This window comes from Mycteria americana, chromosome 12 (assembly GCF_035582795.1).
Source record: "Mycteria americana isolate JAX WOST 10 ecotype Jacksonville Zoo and Gardens chromosome 12, USCA_MyAme_1.0, whole genome shotgun sequence".
Taxonomy (NCBI): domain Eukaryota; kingdom Metazoa; phylum Chordata; class Aves; order Ciconiiformes; family Ciconiidae; genus Mycteria; species Mycteria americana.
Genome location: NC_134376.1, coordinates 19,978,775 through 19,999,730, shown reverse-complemented (window position 1 = coordinate 19,999,730; position 20,956 = coordinate 19,978,775). Strand labels below are relative to the sequence as shown.

The 20,956-nt window shown below is 42.4% G+C and overlaps 1 protein-coding gene across 21 annotated transcripts in view; it reads right to left on the bottom strand.

The window, feature by feature from the left end:
* MAPK8IP3 (mitogen-activated protein kinase 8 interacting protein 3) overlaps positions 1-20,956 on the bottom strand; it is a 77,345-nt gene that overhangs the window by 26,979 nt on the left and 29,410 nt on the right. For 11 of the 21 annotated variants that reach the window (XM_075515478.1, XM_075515487.1, XM_075515486.1 and 8 more), the window contains exons 5-10: positions 20,784-20,807; positions 17,114-17,165; positions 11,463-11,709; positions 8,650-8,752; positions 5,865-5,983; positions 2,053-2,064 (exon numbers count right to left, since the gene is read on the bottom strand). The exons of 1 other annotated variant lie outside the window; for it this stretch is intronic. In XM_075515478.1, coding sequence (XP_075371593.1) covers positions 2,053-2,064; positions 5,865-5,983; positions 8,650-8,752; positions 11,463-11,709; positions 17,114-17,165; positions 20,784-20,807 — 557 coding nt within the window. 9 more of the 21 variants (XM_075515480.1, XM_075515490.1, XM_075515499.1 and 6 more) reach the window with 5 other exon arrangements.

The following is a 20,956-nucleotide window of genomic DNA, read 5'->3' as shown; positions in this document are numbered from 1 at the left end:
CTCTGGTGAAGAGGGTGAGCTATCTATCATGCCAGAACTAAAAGCCATACAGCATCCCAACCATCAGTATCCTCACCACAGCTTCTGCCTTGTGTGTGAGACAGTCACAGCCCAATGCTTTAACCAGTGAGAGGTCTGAAGGGCTAGTCTTGCAATAAAGAAATGGATGAAGCCATCCCAGAGTCATACAATTGACACTATGAGGTAACCTTATGCAGGCTGTAATGGGAAAGCCCTGCTCATGGGGAAAGAAAAACACTCTGAGTGACTAAAAGGAGATCTCTTCACCCCTTTGTGGTGTGGAGCAAAGGGAAGAGAGGTCTGGACAGAGCCCTAACAGAGCCCATCCTACACTGTCCACCTCCCACAGCCAGGCAAATAGTGTGAAGCATCAAAGTGGATAATCAACTACAAGAAACAGAGGAGAATCCGCAAACCACCACTACTGACCAGCTGCGTCCTGCTTCTTGGAGAGGTGATACCACAATCACAAAAAAACCAAACCAAGGGAATGCAAGACATATGGAGGGATGTTGAATGAATGGAAGAAATTTAGGAAAAAATGCACATTAAAAAAAAAGGAAAAAAGAAAGAAAAAAAAAAAAAAGAAAAAAGGCCTTCGCCTTACCAAAGAAATCATCCCGTACTATGAGAGCCATCCCATACGAGAAAGGGAACAGAAAGAGATGGGGACAAAGGGGAAGAAAGGAAGAGAAAAAAAGCAGCCATTAAGTACCAGTCTGTAAACAGCAAACAGAGCAGCTCATCAGCATGTGTACATCTTGTGTGTGGTGCCAGTATATGTGATGCTCAGTAGCAACTAATCTACACCTTGTTCTGCTGCAGCCTGGCCTAACAGCGATTTACACCTGAGATGTCAGGACAAGCTCAAGATGAGCTCATCTGTTTCTTCCATCTTCATCATTTCCCCTGGACTACACGTCTTTGGGTTTCCCATCCCTACAACAAAGGTAGTTCAACAGACATTATGAATAGGGTGAGGGAGGGACAGGGGCAGGTGGAAAAACAAAAAGGGGGGTGGATATCAAAGCTCTCATCTGGCATTTTTGCACAGGCCCAAATCTACCTCTGCACTGTGACAAACTCCAGCTCAGCTTCAGCGGGAGGTTTTCTGAGCAAGGACCACCAAAAAGTGGCTTATAATAAAAACAGTTTGAACTAAAAGAAAGGATTATGCCATCCCTTTCTTTTATAACCTCACAGAGCTAACACCAAGAGGCGCTGGGCAAAGGAACGTGACAGAGCTCAACACCGCACAGCATTACGCTATCATGCTGCTTAAGTCACCTGCCTTTACTATAGGGAAAAATTAACCCAATTTGCCCTGAAATCAAGAGGGATCCCCTTGACTTCATCTGAAATTGCATCAGGGCCCAAATGCACTTTATGGAAAGGTGCAAACCTTCTGACGACAGCGCGTGGCCCTAAGGCAGTGAGTCTCCTTTACCAAAACAAAAGACAGAGCTATCACTTAAACTCCTGCCAGAAAGGCAAAGCTTCAACAAAAGACAGAGGCTTTGCCACTCTAATCCATCAAGAAAGTGTCTTTAATATCACTACAGCTATTCCAGAAGAGGGCCAGTATGCATCAACTAACCCACAGCAGCCATCATGCACACAGAGGGATTCCTCACAGCGGGGTTCGCTGAGAGGAGCGTGGGAACCTAACTCAGTCCTGTGCCCACCCGAGCTCTGCTCCAAGCACAGCACCCGTCCTGACAGAAAAAACAGCACTTTGAGACACAAGACCTTGAGTGACAGGCCAGTGTAACACAGTGGAGCAAACCTGCAGAAAGCCACACAAGAAAAGCTTCTTGAAACACAGCAGGCGTGTAAGCACAGAGAGGGCATGCCCTGCTGCCCAGGGACCCACCGGTGCAAGGCAATCAAGCAAGGCGAAGGTGGGAGAAGTCTGCAAAGCCAACCGTGTTTGGACAAGAGCAGGGGAGTATCACACGTGTATACCATGTCATTCGACCTCAACAAGGAAAAAAGAAACAACAAAGAAAACTGAGCAGAGGAGATACACACCTGAGAACTCCCCTATGGGCCATGTCCAGCGAAGCACAGAGACAAGGGAAAAAAGGAAGTGAAAAAAGGATCAATCAGTGACTGAAACCAACAAAAGAAAAATTTTGTTCAAAAAAAATTAACAATGATTCAGCCATTTCAATGTCAGAAGGCATGAAATAGTAAGGACAGGACCTGCCATGACTGTAGATGGCATGACTCTACATACAGGACATAAAAAAATCAAGGGAAGGTAACCCGTGGTACAACTGCAACCACATGCCTCAGCTACCCGCACTTTTCCAGACATGAATGTCAGGCAGTTGCATCTTCCCAGACTGGATAAACCTTTATTTTCTCTTTATTTAGTCACGTACCACTAAACGAAGAACAGCTAGTTCCCACTACGTTCTCATTTCCCCTCCCCTTGTGATTTTAGCAACTAGATCTTCTGATAATAAATGTGCTCTTCAATGATACTTCAGCTTGCAAAAGATAATTAGTTGCATTTAAAAACTTTTTTTTCTTTTTTACAGTGCAGTGCTGGGACTCAGTTTGATAATCCCATTTCGAATCCCATTTCTGTACAAAAAACTATACATAAACTTACCACTAATATGGCTGAATTTCTGTCTTCACCACAAAACCCCTGTTATTTTAAGTGAGGTTTTAATTTCCAAAGCAAACACAGTTGGGCATCCTAAAACTGAAAGGAAGGACCTGCCCACAGTGCACAACCAAACTGCTAGTGCTCCTTCACATCCAGAAACTCTTGGGATAGCAAAGAGCAGGAAGAGGGAGATGGGAGAAGGGGGAGCCTACCCAGGATCGGGAGGTAAGAACCTGCGATTAACAAGTGAATACACAGGAAAACAGCCAACTAGTGTCCTAAGGCTGTAGTGAGAAAGAAGGGAATTTGGTCTACAATTACCACTAGTAAATAATTGTTCTTATTCCACATTTTTCTCCAGAATACTTCCTACACACTCATGCATGTAAAGCAGTATTAGAGGCAGGAGGGGAAATCCATATATTTTATTTATTATTTTATATTCAAAAATGGCAATGAAGAGTGCCAATTTTGTACCAAGAGATGCTGGCCGCTTTGCAGATATCCAGAAAGAATGAGTGAGATTTTCTATTCAAGAAACAGACTTGCCTGCCAGCTACTGCTCAAGGGTAATTTCTTCTAAAATAGAAGGTAAGATCCTTCTATTTTAAAGTCCTCTTTAATGAGATTTCTCTAAGAAACTGAGCCCAAAAGGACAGAATATTCTTTGAAGATTGATTGCCAAGTTTTGAGAGAGACTAGAGGAAATATCCAAATTTCACTTAGGTGGGGTAAACTTCATTTGATTTACAGGGAGAAGTGAGCTCCAAATATGACCCAGAGAGAACTCTTTCGGCTTGTCGATGTTGTTTCTTACGTCACGTCCATAAAGCACAATTTCCTCTGTGGCTCTTCAGACTTAAAGGTACAGCAGGAAGAGAGAACAATTTATCTAACAGAAAAGGCAAAATTTTGAATAACATTGACAGATTTGTCAGTACTAAGACCTAGCCTTTTGCTTCCACCTTTATCAGACTTTCTTAGTGCTTTCTACTGAGCAAAGCCAAAACAAAAAAAAGTACTAATCTCATTTCTTGGTCAGAGACATGACCTCTAAGATCTCTGTCTTCCTCCCTTTGTACAATCCTGGCAACATGTGTGTTCATTTTAAAGAACACTTTTATGTAGACAGAGTCAGTAGCCAGAACTGAACAAAAAGATTGATTAGATTAACATTTCTCACAGGAAACTCACAGAATGACCTCATTTCATCACAGCCCATCTTCCAGGTTTGAAAAGGAACGAGGAGAAGCCTTCCTATTCTGCTAGCCTGCTGTGTGATCACGTGCAAGAGTTTTGCTGCTCTGCTCAAACCAGAAAATTGTCCCAGCACAGAAATGTACTCTCTAAAAGCCACACTATGTGGTCTTCATAAGCCACACTTACACAAGTACTGTTCAATGAAGTCTCTGTACACTTTTATTACAAGTGGTAACTGTCAAACAACAGACGTCTCACAACCCAAAATCAAGCGCTGGTCTTTGGGTAGCCTTATAACTGGAAGAGGTGAAGCACCTTTGACTTTAACTGAAACTGTGGTGACCAACCTCGCAAGGTTTGGGCAACTAAAATCTTTGACCCTTTGAAAACAACAGTTTGCATTTCTCACTGATCACTGGGCCAGACTACAGCGTAATCCAAAGGGGATTCCCAGAAAGCAGGCTTCCAGAAGTGGGAAACAGGTTGTCTAAAGCAGTTCATACACCAAGCAAATCATTTTCCTGAACAGTAACTCTTAGAAGCTGACAATCCCTGATGCCCCAGCCATTTTGGGGAGAGAAGGAAAGCAGCATTTGGCACAATGATTAGGGGAGGATAGCCATATAATCAACCATACACCTTCCTAGATAAGGAAGCACCTAAGGACCAAGATAAATTAGATGGGCAATGGCAAGATTGTCAGTGTTTTTAATGCTTTGATTCTAACTAGAAAGAGAGTTCCCAATAATGTGTGGGGGCTGGCTAACCAAAATTCATTCCACAGCAGGTAGATAAAGCTTTAACCGTCACATAACATTCCTACTGTCATCTTCACTTTAAGCACGAGTCCCAGCCCTTCTGCAATGACTGCTGCTAACATCCAGGTGATTCTCAAATCTGGAAATCTTGCTTTTCTTTCTAAATTCTTAATTTTGTAAGTATCTGCACACATTGGCTCCATTTGCAGGCAGAGAAAGCCTGTGCTTTCATCTTGACTCTTCTGTAGATTTTTTTCTTCCGGCAATCTTGAGTTGGAGGTGAAACAATAAATGTTTTAACACTTCAGGCAATGGTCATCAATCCATGCATGAGAGCTCTCTTGCATGTTGCAGGGCTAGCACCATGCTTCTTAAAAAAAAACCCTATCCATATCAAAAAGGTATTGCAAGGGTTCTGATGATAGTCTGGAACGTGTTCTTACATTCTAGGCACACTATTGCCTAGAACAGTAATGATTTCACAGATTTTTTTCTTTGATAAAGCAAGAAGTATTGCATTAACCTCCTTTCCAGTCTTCAGTCCACATCTTCATAGTTATGTCTTAGGTGAATAGGGTAAAATCTGTCCTCTCTGCAGAAACATACCCTTTTAGAGGGTCCTGATACAAGACACATATTCGAAGGTGATACAAGTATCTTCCTAATTTAATTTCTGCAAAGGTGAGCTGCTGCAAATCTGTGACATAATTCAGCTCATCCTGTCCTGGACATATACACAGAACAAAACTTACAAGATTATCCATAAGCAGCTCTTACATCAGTAATCACCAGAAAGGAAATGTACACTTTCAGATCACATCTCTTGCTACTAAACGCATAAAAGGCATATTGTTGGAGTCATCATGTCTCCTAAGGCTCCTTAAATCAAACGGAAGTAAAGTAAAAGGGAAAGTGAGCTACACAGTAATAAACTTTGTCGGGGGGGTGGGGGGGGGGGGGGAATTTGGGGGAGGAAGCAGAAGGAGCAAATTTTGTCTTCAAACTCTTTGTGTGGGAGAATCCTATAGAAAAATAACTTATGCACATAAAGACAACCCAAATAAAAGTTACCCAACAGTTTAAGTTATTTTCTAAGTAAACATTACTATACTGCAGGTACATAATGTCTCAATTTCCTTGCCATTTTTTTAAAAGCTAAACATCCAAGATCTGGGAAAAAAAAAAGAGAATGTAAGTGCTTCTAGAAGCTTAATATACTTGTTACTGTACCAGAGAAAACAGAATGGTTCTAAACAAGCTTTTACCTAGCAGATCTGCTCCTTCATCAACATCTCCGATAACCTCGGACCCTGCTGTGGAAAGTTCATGATACAGAGAGTCTGTGTTGATGCCAAACGCTTTGTTCACAATCCCCTGTGTTGGGCTGTTGTTGAAAGAAAAAAAAAAAACAAGGACTCTTGTTACTTGGCAATATTTAAGCTAGAACATTTCTCTCCAAAATACTGAGCATCCCAGACCATTGCGATCAAAACCCTGAGAGCATATTCCATCTATTCACCATGGGCTGATTCGGGGAACATATTGAGTAAAGAAAAAAGCATGTTTTATTCCCCATATCAAGGGCAAGTACCTATCACGCACAACCTCAAAGCTCGCCCAGCTGACTTCCTTTTAAATCATAATAGTTAATAACTATTCAATACTTGATAGAAAAATTTCATCTCGCAGCAGCTCTCAGCTCTGACTTTTCAGACTCTGCAAGGATTCCCACACTCCTACCAATTTAGATAGCAACCTTAGATAGCAGTAAGATGAGATAAGGACTCAAATGTTGAAAACAGTGATGGTCTTCTTTCTTCGCCAACCAGTAACTGAAATCAGCCTGAAGGGTTAGTTTCTTCTTTGGGTGAGCCTATGCGCCGAAATGCTTCTTCACATGTCAGCAAAATATATTTCATTAAAGGTAAATCAAAGTTAATGTTTTCAAATCATATCATACGGGAGCACATTTCCACCTCTTAGTGTCTCTGGTACCATTAAGAATCTTCTTGCGCTTCTTGACAGTCTCATGGCTCAAACAGAAATTAGCTGTTACAGGTGTTGAGGGTGAAGCAACCTCTGGGATTGTCATTGCCTACTCTAAAAAATGGTCTTAATGTGGGTATAAACACTTTTAAGTGCCCTGCTCTGTATGAGGGGAATCAGCCAGCATGAAGAGAGTCTGCAATTTTTCCAGCAGTCTAACAGAAAGGTCAGTACCACTGGAGATTTTCTCAAGTTGTGTGGCTTTCTTCTTAGATAAATCAAGTCTCAGTGATAAAGCCTGGAGGTTACAAATGGAGTGTGGTAGCTGTCTCTGATATTGCAGAGTTACAGCACATTGCAGAGAAAAGGAAAACAAAATAGTGGGTTTTTTTCACAGGTTACAGAAAAATTACAGCTACCCAGACATCAGAGAGCACTGAAGAGTTATAAACGGGTGCATTAACTGCACCAGAATTAATCAGTTCACGCAGTCTAATGGACAGCACAAGTGACAAGATGCAATGAGCACTCAGCATCTGACCTGAAGACCCAATTCAGCTTGAACCTACCTCTTCAGCACTCAACTTTCAGAAGCTGGATAGATCTCAAAAGCAATCTGCTTTTAAAGCAGCAAGCACACTGTTCAGCAGCTCCAGAGTTAGCTTGTGTCTCCTGCAGCTTTCAGTCTCACTACCTGGATCAGAGATCACTGCCTGTTCCCAGTGCAGCAATCCTCTCTGTTCCCTTCTTTTCCTTGGGTTTGACCAATTTTTGATCTGATCTCATCGGTCACTTTGGTCTTCCCCACATAGAGCTGTTTTGGCTACCTAGATTCCTCCTGCATCTGACCCTAAAAATTGTCCGTGCATCCTACATATTCTGAGGGGAGCTTAACTGTATTTGGTTTCACAGCTGACAAATGCATCTGTTATTGCTGCTCATACCCTTCTCAATGAGGGTGCTCAACAGGGGGAATCCAGTCCAGATTTGGACTGTGACAAAATTCTGCTTTAACTTTGTCAGGGTATTATCTTCTGCATACCTGTAAGAGCTAGGGGGTTATTTTTGCTGGTGTAGTGCCATATTACCCACTGGATGAGGGTAAAAATCAATGAATCCTGTAAAATTAACCACCAGACCTTAGTAAAAATGAATCAAGGTACCTAGACTAATAATTCTAGGTTAATACATGCCTCACAGAAATATGGTGCCAAAATTAATAGCCTTTAGGGAGCCTCCTATTTAGCACAAAACAGGTGATGGATAGGAACCAGAGCAGCAGAGTAGTTCGGTAAAAGTCTGCTAGTTCAGAGGACTCTGTCGAGGTCCTGAGTGCACTGATGGGTCAAAATTGCTCTGACCAGCCTCACCTGCGACCCACACCCACCTACAAAGGGTCCAAGGGCTCCCTTTAACCTCAGGTCTATGCCTTCAGTCCTTCTCTGAGCTACACTGTAGGTGTACCTGTCTTCAGCCGTATTTCCTGCTGCTTATGGGTAGCACCAGGACCTAATTCATCCCCTTGTCTTGTCTGGGGCTGCTGATGGAGCTCGTTATCAGTGCTCCGCCCTCTCTGCTCAGGACTTGCAGGACTGGGATCGCTGGGGTTACTCCTGCTTGTCCTCGCTCATGGAGCAGCCCTGCTCCTGCTCTTCAAACACTTGAAAAAATTAAAACTGAAAAAAGCTTGAGGTTTTAAAACTAAATTCAGAACTGATCTCTTATTAGACAAATGCATCTTTTCCATCTTCCTGAGAGCTTAAGCCCATGTTCCCTTTGCCTGTCTAAAACCTTTTGTTGCTCCATCTCTCTGTCCTCCCTGATCCAGCACGGCAAACAAGCCCAGTTCTGGGTCAGCTGGACAGATCCTTCTGCAGATTACCAGCAGACATTTGCCTTCTCTGCAGAAGTCAAAGGAGGTCAGGACCCCTTATATTCGCACTAGGCAGAATATACGGACTTTCTCAAACAGCTGCATCTTGAACTCAGTGTGAGCCACAGCATCCATTCCTCACTCCTCATAAAACCAAGCAAAAGAGCACACAGTGAAGTCACAAACAATACCTGCTACCAGTGCGTTCCAGGCGGGGGTCTTGACACATATCCAGCTCTGGAGTAGAGTCTATGATGTCCTGAACATCAGACCACTCATCACTGCTGCCCATTCCTAGGTAGGACAATACATATGATCTATAGGATCAGGATTTTCACAGGATGGTGTTCCCCGAAAGGAATTTTGCAGCTTTGAATACCGAGGTTTCAAAACGTCATGGTGTCGTGTTCAAAGTCTTAAAATAGGAACAGAAAGTGGCTGATCATCTGGAGTCACAAATGCACCAGTGCTGGGAAGGTGCCCTCACAATTCCAGAGTAGGAAGACCATAAGCATCCCCTCCCTGCCACCATACCAGAGTGTCACCAAGGTCACTGGCCCGATCCTCATTAAAATGTGATAACCAGAAATACTTCATCCATTAAAATAAATTCCAAATAAACTTTTTATCTCTCAGTATAAACTCTTCAATCACCATGCAGCTTTAGCTGCGATCGAAGATGACACAGTGACTTTCTGTATAGCTTCACAGAGATTACTGTAGTCATGAATTGGCATTATTTAGTGTTAATAGAAATAATTTTTCAATACAAACTCTCAAGTCTACAATTGGTTTAGATACCCATTACAGTGAAATTTCACTTAAAAACTGATACATGGAATCTCTGGTTTCTGTATAATCTACAGCCTGAAGTATTTAAAGAATAAGGAACTTCCTCCTCTTGTTAAGTCACATTTATTGGATACCAAACTGTTCAAGCTCAGACTTGCACCTATTCTAAACAAACAATATGAACACAGTGTCTGTTCACACAAGAAATTCTTGAAGGACTGAAGACCTAATCTGTAAAATGTATTAGTCCCTCAACGGTGTTAGATGTGAAATTTTTGAGCTTTCCAAATGGCCTCAGTAGCCAAATATACAAAGCCCATGACAACTTGAGTGTTGGTTTTATTCTTTTAGGCTGGCATTGTGCACCAGCTGGCAACAAATGCCATGTTTGAAGACAAAGCATGATGTGTATCTGTTGCCAAAGTAGGCATCCATACACCAGTGGTTCTCAAGCTCACAGAAACAGAGGCTTCCTTTTCTTTATTTTTTCAAGCTGGGAAGCTTTTCTGCAAATACCTTTGAGTACCTTTTTTTGGTAGTTCAACTCTAAGGCATTTGCATCACTGACAGACATTTTAATTATAGATGCATAAAGTACATGATTAAAATTCAAGTATCTGTGTTTCTCCGCAGCATGGAGATCTGATTTTGCATTATGTGTGAGAAATAGCTGAAAGGTTGAATATGCAGAGCACATAGGAAAGATACAACTATCTGCCTAGAGCAGATTCCACAATATGATACTTCCACCAAGAAGAAAGAAGCTTTCACGTGCACAATGACTTCAGAGTTGCACACATATAGAAGAGAGCAGACTTTGACCCAAGAAAGCTATTGATCGTAAATAAGCTTGTAAAGCAGCAACTGTAAAAATAAGGGGAAGTATTTACAGGGCATTCGAACTACTGACATACGTGCTCAATTTCTCTGATACCAATGCTTTATACTGACTTGCCTTGGCCAGGATCACCAAACAGATCATAATTTAACAGTTAGCTACGCAGAAGCCATACGCTTTTATGGAGAACCACACTAGTTTCTGGCAGATTGACATCTGTGACCCTGTGACCCCCTCAGCTGCTAATATAAATACAGAATGGGATTCAGTCACGACAATTCTCATTCAAATGCTGTAACAAAAGATGTTACATGTTGTTTTATAGTCTTAATTTGTTAGGAACCAGTTTGTGAATGTTAGCAGAGGAATTTCCTCTGTATCACATAGGAAAAAAGATGATCATCTGGTTCAGATGCTAACCTCCAAGACCTACGCTCATCCCTGTGCTCCCGCACAGACTTTCCTTACGATCTTTAGCTAGTTTTACAGTCCTTTTGTATATAAGTTCGTGACCTGTAAAACAGACCACTGCTCATTTCTGAAGGCTGCTGCAAGTCTGCATACAATACAGGCTGGGAGTTGCTCAGATACTACATTGGCACAGCTATATTAAAAAGCACAGAAAGGGGCTTTTATCATGTTATTACACCATTTTCTTTATTTAAACACCCTGGTGCTAAAGGCTTAGGTGATGGCTTTCCTGACACGAAATCATGAATTCAAATTACTAACGGACTCTGGGAAGTGGAGAGGAAACAACTGTAACTTCCAAAGATTTTGGGGGTTTCTTATATGAGAAATAGACTAAAAGAAATCAGCTTATTTAGCTGAGAAAAACAGCTGGATATAATTGCTATTTTTAAACACATCAAGGGGTGGTATAAACACACAGAATGGAAAATAATTATTTAACCTGACTGACAAATTTGGCATATGAACAACTGGATATAAAATACTTACAAATAAATCTGGAGAGAAAACTAAATGGAAGCTTTTAACTATGATACCAATGAGATCCAGAAACAGCTTTCCAAAAGCTCAGTTAGACTAAGATGGGACTTGACTGTTCATGAAAGAGGTTCTATGACATGGATGAATGCAACTGCAGGGGACTGAACTCAATAACCTGTTCCCATCCTGTACGTTTGTGAAACTATTCATATTATTGACATTTTGAAAATTTGCTACCCAGAAAACCACTAACATCCAATCAGCCCTGTCTCACTCACGTATCTTTTTAAGTAAAGCTACCTCAAATTCTATACTTATGAAGCTGATTACCCCTCAGCCTGCCAGCCTCTTCCTCTAACAGAAGGACACAAGCACTGAGTCAATTACTTTAACGACCAAATACCCAAGCTCCAGCTTCCATACCTATGCTGACATTCCTCATCTCCTGCGTGACCTGGACTTCCATGTTCCGGCTGTTCCGCTTTTCTCGTGCCCTCTTATTGCTCTTGGTTGTGCCATTGTATTCACTGATGGGCTGGACGCTCTCATTCAAGGGTGTGACGGCAGCAGAGGGCACAGATGACGTGGGAGTGTTGGACTTGGTTCCAGTGGTGCTCGGTGTGGCAGCTGCTGAGGACTGCCCAGATTCGGACATTTCATCTTGGGGGCACTATGGCAATTCCAGGGTGGGGGAAGAACAGAAAGCGAAAAGCACAGCTATACATTTCAATTAATCTCCCACTTGTTGGTGTATGGCTGCCTTAAAGAATTATCAAGAATGAGTCTTGCTCGCTGTACCAGCTACATGTCCAGCGCTGGCTGGTGACACTAGGCACTGCAACCACAATGAAGCAGTGAGTTCTCATGCTGAACTCAGCAAGCAAATCCTACCTGTGAAAGGACTGATACCCTTCCTCCTTTACTACTAAACATTGCTCTTCACAAGTCACATCAGTATGTGATCTCTTCATCATGCATCTCAGGAAAGGTGGCCTCATCATAAGTGAAAAGCAGCTGCAGCTCACACTGACTATAGTGGAAGCTGAAGGGCTTTGGCACTTGCGGTAAGCCAGGCCAGCATTTCCCAAGACTGGAAGGCAACATCGATATTGCTTGGGAAGGATGTGAAGTGGCCTCTTAGAGGTCTTGGATGATGTCATTACTGTAAGCCATCAACACAACCTGGATGAGAGAACAGCAAAGTGGTTTTGACACTAAACTACAAAAGCAAAGTGGATACCAAGCTGGGATGGTCTGATTTTGCTAGCGAAGGAGACCTATGTCCCCATACCACCCTATGCAGAAGCTAGCCAGGCATGGGTCCAGCTTGACAACACAGCAGAAACAGGTGTGGTCTCCCCACTTCCAAATGACAGGACGACAAGACCCAAGAATTCAAAAATCAAAAGCTGACAAGTTAACATAGGAGATGGATTCCCAGTGTGAAATGCGCACACATGGCTCTCAGTTTTACAGACATTACAGCCCCATTTCTTGTAATACCACCTCTTGAAAAACATGGGAGGCTTTCAAGGCTCTGTCAGGATTTTATACTGTGACCCTTGTTTTGTCAATTAAAACAGCATTGCTTCACAGTCAGCCAATTAACGTCTTGACCAATGCTGTGATCACTCCCAGACCCAAATGAGATCTCCCCATTCTTCACAGCAGCCCACTCTAATTACTGCCTGCAGGGAGACGAAAAAATTAATATTGAGAGTTATATGTGATAATGAGTTGCAACTGGGTGCAGTGACATTCAGCATCTGCACATCCAGACCCAGCTTTAATCTTTACTGCTTGTCTCTCCCCTCCTGTGCAAGTACTAGAAAGATCCTGATTCTGCTCAGAGGCTGCTCTGAGCCTCCCAACCCTGGAGCTGTGACGCTGTTTCACTTCACTAATTTGGAAGTCTTGGTCTCTTGTTCTAATAATAACTTTACAACATGACAAAAAAAATTCAAAATGGCATGAGACAAAAGACTGAAAAAAATGGTGACTTAACCCTTTGCAGCCATATTTTTTTTTAAATCTGGAATCTTATTAAGATCTTCCTTTAATTAGACTGGCCTCTATATGCTTGTCTTAAAATAGCCTGCTGTACATTGCACTGTGGAAGTCAAAGTTTTACATTGCATCGGAGCATTTATATTGGAAATGTAAGATTTTTTAAAACTGCTTTACCATTAAATACGATCCACATTTTGTATATAGTTTGTGCATTGTCAGTCCAAACAGCACCCACATTCCCACATGGACATTCAAATCATCTCCCTGCACATTTGCTGATTTTAGCATCAAGACTGAGATGGGGACTTTTCAATTAAGCTGCTACATGTGAAAACCACACTTCCTACCTCTATTTCCCTGTTTCAGGAGCTACTTTCCTAATATATAAAGAAAAAAAAAAATCAAACCAGGTTTTTGAGAACAAATATGATTCAGTAAGCCTTGTACTACTTCAACTGCAGTTTGCCTGCTGTGCTTTCTAAAGTACAAAGGGACAAAGAGTATCAAGTGTAAAGTGCAACCATAAAACCTCTTTCCCTAAACAAAACTTCTGTTGGATGAAAGGATTCAGAGATGTTCTTGTACCCACTGTCAGTCTACGAGCATAACCAAAGTCCATGAGCACCTTAGCACTGTAAAAGAGACACCCAGGTGGGTCCATGTGTCATTCCTTGTTCTTAGGAACTAGATGTCATTCAGAAAGCCTGGATCATCAGTGTCTATAGGGCGGTATTTGTATCAGAGATACCCTGTAACTTCTTGTTTATTGATATAATCTGCCCGTCACTCAGAACACACCAGTAATTACCCTGGAGTAATTACCCTGGTCTTTCACTTACTCTTTGGTTATACATCCAAGTTTTATATTTACCTAGAAAATGTACTTTATCAACCTACCAGCCTGCACTGGAGAAATGCCTCCCAAATGTAAATACTACTAAGGCGCTCCTCTTCACAGTCCAGAAGCTCTATTAATCTTTGCTGGTATCTTCCTTCTATCGTCCTGAGTGCTTCGTTAATGCTAAATATTCCACTATGTGTATTGGCTCTCCTCTACAGCGTAGGAGGAATTCTCCATAACCCACAGCTCACCCAAAGAATACTCTCCACAACCACCACTTACCTACAGCCATACCTGTCAACCTCCTAAACATCAAATGTGTAGTAGTGACCTCCAAAATGCATTGCAAAGGCCCAACATTCATAGCAGTCATATGTCACCATGAGAAGCCACAATTGTATGGTTATAACACTGAAAGCATAGTACATAAAAACAAAAATGTTAAGGACTTTCATCTCCAAAACATTATATAAAATAAATGTACAACTGAATGTAAAAATAAAATAATGACAGCAACTAAAACAGAAAATACTAATAATAAGTACACAAGGACACTTAAAATATAACTACAGTATGGCCCCAGGAAGAAGGAAAACTAGTCAGAAGAGTTAGGATATACATACTGGGAAGGTGAGTCATGTGTGTGCAGTTGATGTCAGTGAAATATCAGAGCTGCTGAAGAAGAGGCAAGGAGTGCATGAGCAGTACTGCTGAGATTTCAATCATGCAAAATATTTAAGAAATAGCGTTCCAGTCAGAGTGTGCAAGAAGCTTGTGTGAGGAAAAATCTCCATTCCAAACTGCAAATCTAGTAAGTCAGTCAATCACATCCTTTAATTATTCATGGGTTTGCTCCATACTCTTAGGAAATCCTCCGTAACACACTACCCCATCCAAGTCTTCCACAGCCCAAGCTCTCTAACTCCACCCTACCAGCTAGCCTCCTTAAACCCGGCATCCCATTTTTGAGTTTCCCTAATGAGCACCAACACAAATTCCAACACTACCTGTCAGACACATTTGGAGTAGCACACTCCTACTTCTGCACAAAGCTTTCCTGTAACCAGAAATTGATTTTTTTTTGCCTGACATCACCACCAACAAATCACTAAGAGATCCAGTCAGTAACCCTCCATTATCTGAACTTGGACATCAAAGCTTCCCATTTATCTGGGTTCCTGTTGCATTCTCCTGCAATGCAGATGCTGGGTTATCAGTGAGATCCACTCAACTTCTTTCAGAAGTTCTGCAATGCTACCACTTAAAGAATTACATCTTAGCAAGTCTGTGGAATATGGATCTAACCCCAACGTCCTCACAACTCTTCTCTAAAAACTAACCCCTGCTGCAAACACCTGATTGCTAGAGAGCTCGAGGGTGTGTTCAGGCCATAGTGTACAGCACTGCCTGGAGATCCCAAGAAATAAACTGGTTCCCAAATCAGAAGCGGATTGGTCTCTGTGCATTCTGGTTGCTGTGTGTGTCCTTGCAGCAGTGTTACGTTGGCACATCACTAGTCTGAAGAAACATATTCATGCTCTATCTTCATTTCCACCATCCTTAATTACGTTATTGCACTGTGACATTGCTATTCTCTAATTCCAGGCAAAGGTCTCCAGAAATGACTGTAGGACCTGACTGGCATTCTGCAAGTTGCTACGTTTCCCAAACTTCTGTGCCTCTAACACTACAGCAAGGATTGGGTTCCAAGAACATTCTCCATCCTATCCAAACATCTTGCTTTTGGATTTCCAACTTCCATGATGGCAGAGGACTGACAAAGTGCTAAGGTTTGTGCTGTGCTAGGCCTGGCTACTTTACAAAGGTAGTGTTAAAAAAAGGGAAGTTGCTGCTTTGTTTTCTGTATAAATTTTGAATTTGTCTAAATTTCTTGTGCGATGCATCAAGGAGGCCACTCCTGCAGAGTCCCTCAGGCCGAAGTACCATTAATGTAACCTGGAGATATGCAGAATGGGTACAACAATAATTTGGGTTTCTTCTTTCTTTGTTTTTTTTTTTCCCTCCTCTTTGCCTTTACTGCCTCAATGTATTTTACAGGATTAGTGATTTACAACTTGTCAAAAGAAGACTAGATGTGACATATGAAACACCTGATGTTCTACAAATTCCAGGCAAAGAGAAAGTAAATTCTATCAGACACTTTTAAAGCAGACCAGAAGCTCTGTGAGATACTGGTGGATACACTGTAAGCCGTGCTGGATAGATGCACTGCTGGCTCTCAGGCCTGTCACCAGGCATTTGTGGAACATCATTCAGAGAGGAATTTGGTGGGATCCTGAGCACAAAGACTTTGAGCAGTCTAGAGGTACAGCTCATGGGAAATGTGGGTCACCATGTGTAGTCTAAACTGTAAACAATTGTAGTGAGCTGTCAGCTAAGAGTACAACATCTGAGTCTTTAGGCTCAGAGCAGTCTCCAAATGGCAGAGCGGAGCACCACAAGCAACAGGCAGAACCATGCAGCTGCTTCAGCACAGTTACAATGCTGTGAGGTTTTTGGCAAGCCTTAGTGCAAAAGGCAGCGCATTGAAGGTGACAAGTGTATTGAAGGTAGACAATGCAAGTCTAGAGCAATGACTAGATATATGAGGAATTGAAGACCTTTAAGCACAGTGCAAGACTTGGGCATCCAGAGAGCATTAGGAGCCCTTTTTACTGAAGACAGGAAGGCCAGAACACCGATCAGTCAAAAAGGACAAACACTGGAGAGCAAGCGCAACCCAATGCCTGGTCCCAGCAGAGGTGCAAAAGCACTGCTCTTACCAAGGGGGAGAGAGGGGACAGGTTCCACCATTTCCTCTCCCAAATAAGCTATTAAAAAAGTGAGGGATTTACCTTCCCTAAATCCCTAACTGCCTCCCCACACATTCCTTTCAACTTGGGGCCAGCCAAGTAAAGGAGGAGCTATCTCAAATCCCTCCCACACCATATGCCAGATCTGCAAAAGAATATCCTCCCACCTACAGCACAGCTACCAAGGGAGCAGACGCACAGCAGGGAGAGGCTGCAAAGGGTTATGGACACAGACTAGTCTCCATCTTAATGAAAATGTGGGATGCTATTGACAGTGGGAGGGTGGGAAACCCTTGCTCCGTGATGGTCTATAAAACCTTGTAGCTGGAGTTGGACTGCAGCTGGCCGAGGTCACTCAGGTGCCAGTGGTCCAGTGTTGGGACGATCTTGGCCCCTATCTGCCCACGTACCATGCCATCCGCGAGGGGGAAGACATTCAGAGAGTTAGGACGTTCCTTCCTGCTAAACAGAGAAACAGAGAGAGAGGGGAAACCAATGTTAGCTGCTTACAAGGTTCTTATAGAAAAGAAACAGCACACTAGCTTATATGAAATATTAGTCACTAGAAATTGAATTACACTCCCTCCCCTCATGCAGCAGGTGTATGAACTCTCAACTCCCACGCTTCCATGGTGTTGTCTACTCAGACCCATGATGTCTACTGCTAGAGCCATACATCTTCCTGGGGAGACTCTAAGAGGGAGGGGTTCAAGTGACCACAACAGGCACGACTGACTTCTCCATCAGTATGAAACATTTTAGGGGAATGCAAAAGTGCAGGGAATCATCAGCCAATTTAAGTTGGTGTATCTTCTGAGAAATAAAGGTACTGTGGGAAAACATGCCACAGCAAACAACTCTCACAGCAAAACAAAAAAGCTTCCATAGATCCTAGAGATGTCATCACTGGATCAGGAAAGAGGCTTTTAAGTAAAAGTTATCTACACAGCACTTCTGTACATTCCACCCCAAATCTGGTTAGCTCCAACAGCAGAAATCAGAGGTTTCTGGATCACTTCCAATATTAAGCCAGAAAAATAATAGTTGTACTCTCTGATCCCCTCTCCATATACATATTACAATGCACTCAAAAATCAGAAATTAAACAAAGGTATAAATGAATGCATCATTCATATTGCCAGATGTCTGTAATTAGTTTTCTTCATCCTCTTCTTTCTGGCAATTGCAGGTGACTAGCTAGCTGCAGGTTTGATTCTGAATATAAAAGTTGGCACAGATTTTGAGATCAAGTTCCAGTGGAAGAAAATCTAGAGCAAGCAGTGGAGGTGGAAAAGGCTGCAGCAGCATGCCGAAACCGGCAACTGGTTTCGTGCCAGAGAAGCAGGCCTGCAGGGACAGAGCACACATCCATTTAGGAGATATCCCCAGTAGCCTCCACTAGCTGGACTCCAGTGGCCCTGCAGAGATGAACTAAGCTGATCCTCTGTGTGACATGCACCCACAAAGGGGTTCAATGATGGTACTTCGCCTACTCCTGTATGGGGCTTCCGCTTATTGGTGCAGGGTGATGAAATCCGCCCTTCTGTACACCAGTATTAATAACAGTAGATCTTCATGTGCCTTTCTTTAATGATCATCAGCACTGGTCTGATGACCAGGCTAGGCAACCATCACAATCACCTCACCCGTGACCGTGGGCGAAACGACTGCAGCAGGACCTAAGGCCCCCTGGGACATATGCAAACACACTAACACAGGAGATGGTGCGTGAACCAGCTCATGTATGACCGAAGGAGGTGGAGTGTCTAGCAGAAGAGACAATGTTTGTGGAGAAAACCAAGGTGCCCAACCTTCCCATTCTCAGCACTGCCCGGCCAACACAGTGTGCCGCACCGCTGTGTCACTGTCGCTCATGCTGAGGAATAATCGCTTGCTGTGGCCTATCTTGGATAGGCAGAAGGGACAGAAAGGTGTTTCCAGTGTGGCCCAGCAAGGAGATTGGGGATGCACTTTTCCTAAGAATCTGCATTAAAATCCTCTCCTGAAGATCCTAAAGACTCATACATGGAAGTTTCATAGACAAACCCTCTTACACAGGTAGCACGTAACTGGATTTTAGAGGAACACAGATCATTGACACAACCTAATTAACCTTACTTTCTTTTATAGAGAAGATGCAATCATCTTTCAACAGATTCAAAACCAGATTCATATATGATAGGGATTATCAGTTTCCTTATAGCCTTTCCATTCAAAAGGCATCTTGGTGCTTGTTACTTTTAAATATTAACAATCGCTGAAGGTTTATAGAAAACATTCCACTGCTGTTTGTCTAAATACCGATTTACGACCTCTATCCTTCCATTTACACCTGCTCCTAATAGATCATGATGCCAAAGTACATTTACCTCTGTCTGTCTTCCTGCATTTACCTCTCTTTATCCTACTGCTATCATTCCAAGACCCTGAAAGTTTCTAACAAACAGCCATGTTTTAAGTTTCTAAATAACATACTAGGGAAATTTTTCCCCTAATACGAAATCTTCACCCTGGCACTGTACTGATCTAAGTGCCACAAAAAGTATAGTCAGTTACGTATAAGAGATTATGAAGAGATTCAAAACTAGACATTAGAACTTTATGCCACAAAGACAGAAAATTCCTAGTTTTACAGTTAAAGAAATAACTCAAGGGTCCCAAAGAGTCTACTGCAAAAGAATCATTCTTTTCAGGGAGAAAAAAAAAATTAGGCCATTTTTTGAGCTGCTTTAACCATTAGTTTCATATCTTTCTTCTTCTTCAGGTTAGAATGATGGTCTTAAGGGAGTCATGCTTCACAGGTGTATGTAGCTGGAGAAAATTTCCTATAACTGCAAAACATTCCTTGCAAAACAAGTGGTGCAGTCAGAATATCTAACAACATGCTATAATATAAACGCTTTTGTGACTATGCTGGGATGGCCTGATGTAACTCACTGGCAGCACTGAGAAATATAAGCCATCCCAAACATATGGTGAGAAAGACATTAAATTATATGTCCTCTTTACATAATCTCTATCATATTTCTTTTGGGAACCCATAGCTTATTTCTGCGTTCATATACAAACACATTCGCATTTAACATGCAGGGAGATAGAGCACCCCATTGAATGTACATGGAACATATGAACTTCACAGTCCCTGCTAAACAGAGACAGAAGTACAAAGTCTCTGTAGCATCAGAAGCTGTAGGATCTTCAGGAAAGGATTTTAACGCAGATTGTTAGGAAGTTAGTAGATTGTAGGATTGTTAGGAGTTTCTTTGGAAACACCTTCCAGCCTCTTCTGAACCTCCCAGGGAAGGGGAAAGAGCAAACACTACAGAAGAGCTAGCTTTAGCTTTGCAGTCCTGCGGCTGACTACCAGTCTTCTAAGAACTTTAGAGCATCCTCAGGGCCGGTCTAAATTTTGAGTGCTGGAGTAACCTTCATACACCCAATTCTTTCCAGTACAGGGTGACTCTTAACACTTGGTTAGTTCCACCTTGCGTTAGTTACAAGGTAAACAGCAAACTCCTCAATAAAGGTTTGCAGTAGCCAAAACCTGGGATCAGGATGCTCTATAAGTAACGCCCTAAAGTTTATAAAACATAACAAAACTACGATTTGTTTGCCAGCATTTAAAGATGAGAACTGCTCTCTTTGCAGGCTCCGGGCGCAGAACTTACTGCCCGGCCCAGAGTCAGAAGTGCCTTTGGAGAACTACTGACACGCATGTTCTGCCCCACTCAGAAAATATGCATGCCTTGTACTCTATAGCAAAATAAGGGAGAAAACATGACTTTTTAAAACATTCTGGGACATGAAATGTAAATGTCCAATCACAGAGGACTGATCCTGTTTTGGGACCGAACTTCTGCGTTTTCTGCGTTTGAGTACACAAGCTTCTTCCTCATGTGTTATCCCAGCAGCTTGGTGGCTCCCTCTGCCTCACCCGAATGAGCAAGTCTAACACAGGTGCCAGTAGACAAAGAGGGCAAACATGCCGGTACAGCACATTCCCAGCATCACACTGTTGCCACTCAACAGCAACCTCCAAAACTAGGACTAACAAAGTTAAGATGCAGCAATAGGATTTACCTTTTCCTCCATGACTGGCGATGACTGCAGTGACAAACATAACAGCCAAAACAGAGCAGCAATTGCACAAAAAGCGAGACAAAAAAACAACCATTAGAGAGCAAAGGTCATGCAAACATGCAGCCCTACAACAGACACGGGGTACGCATGCACTGTAATCCACACCACGTGGA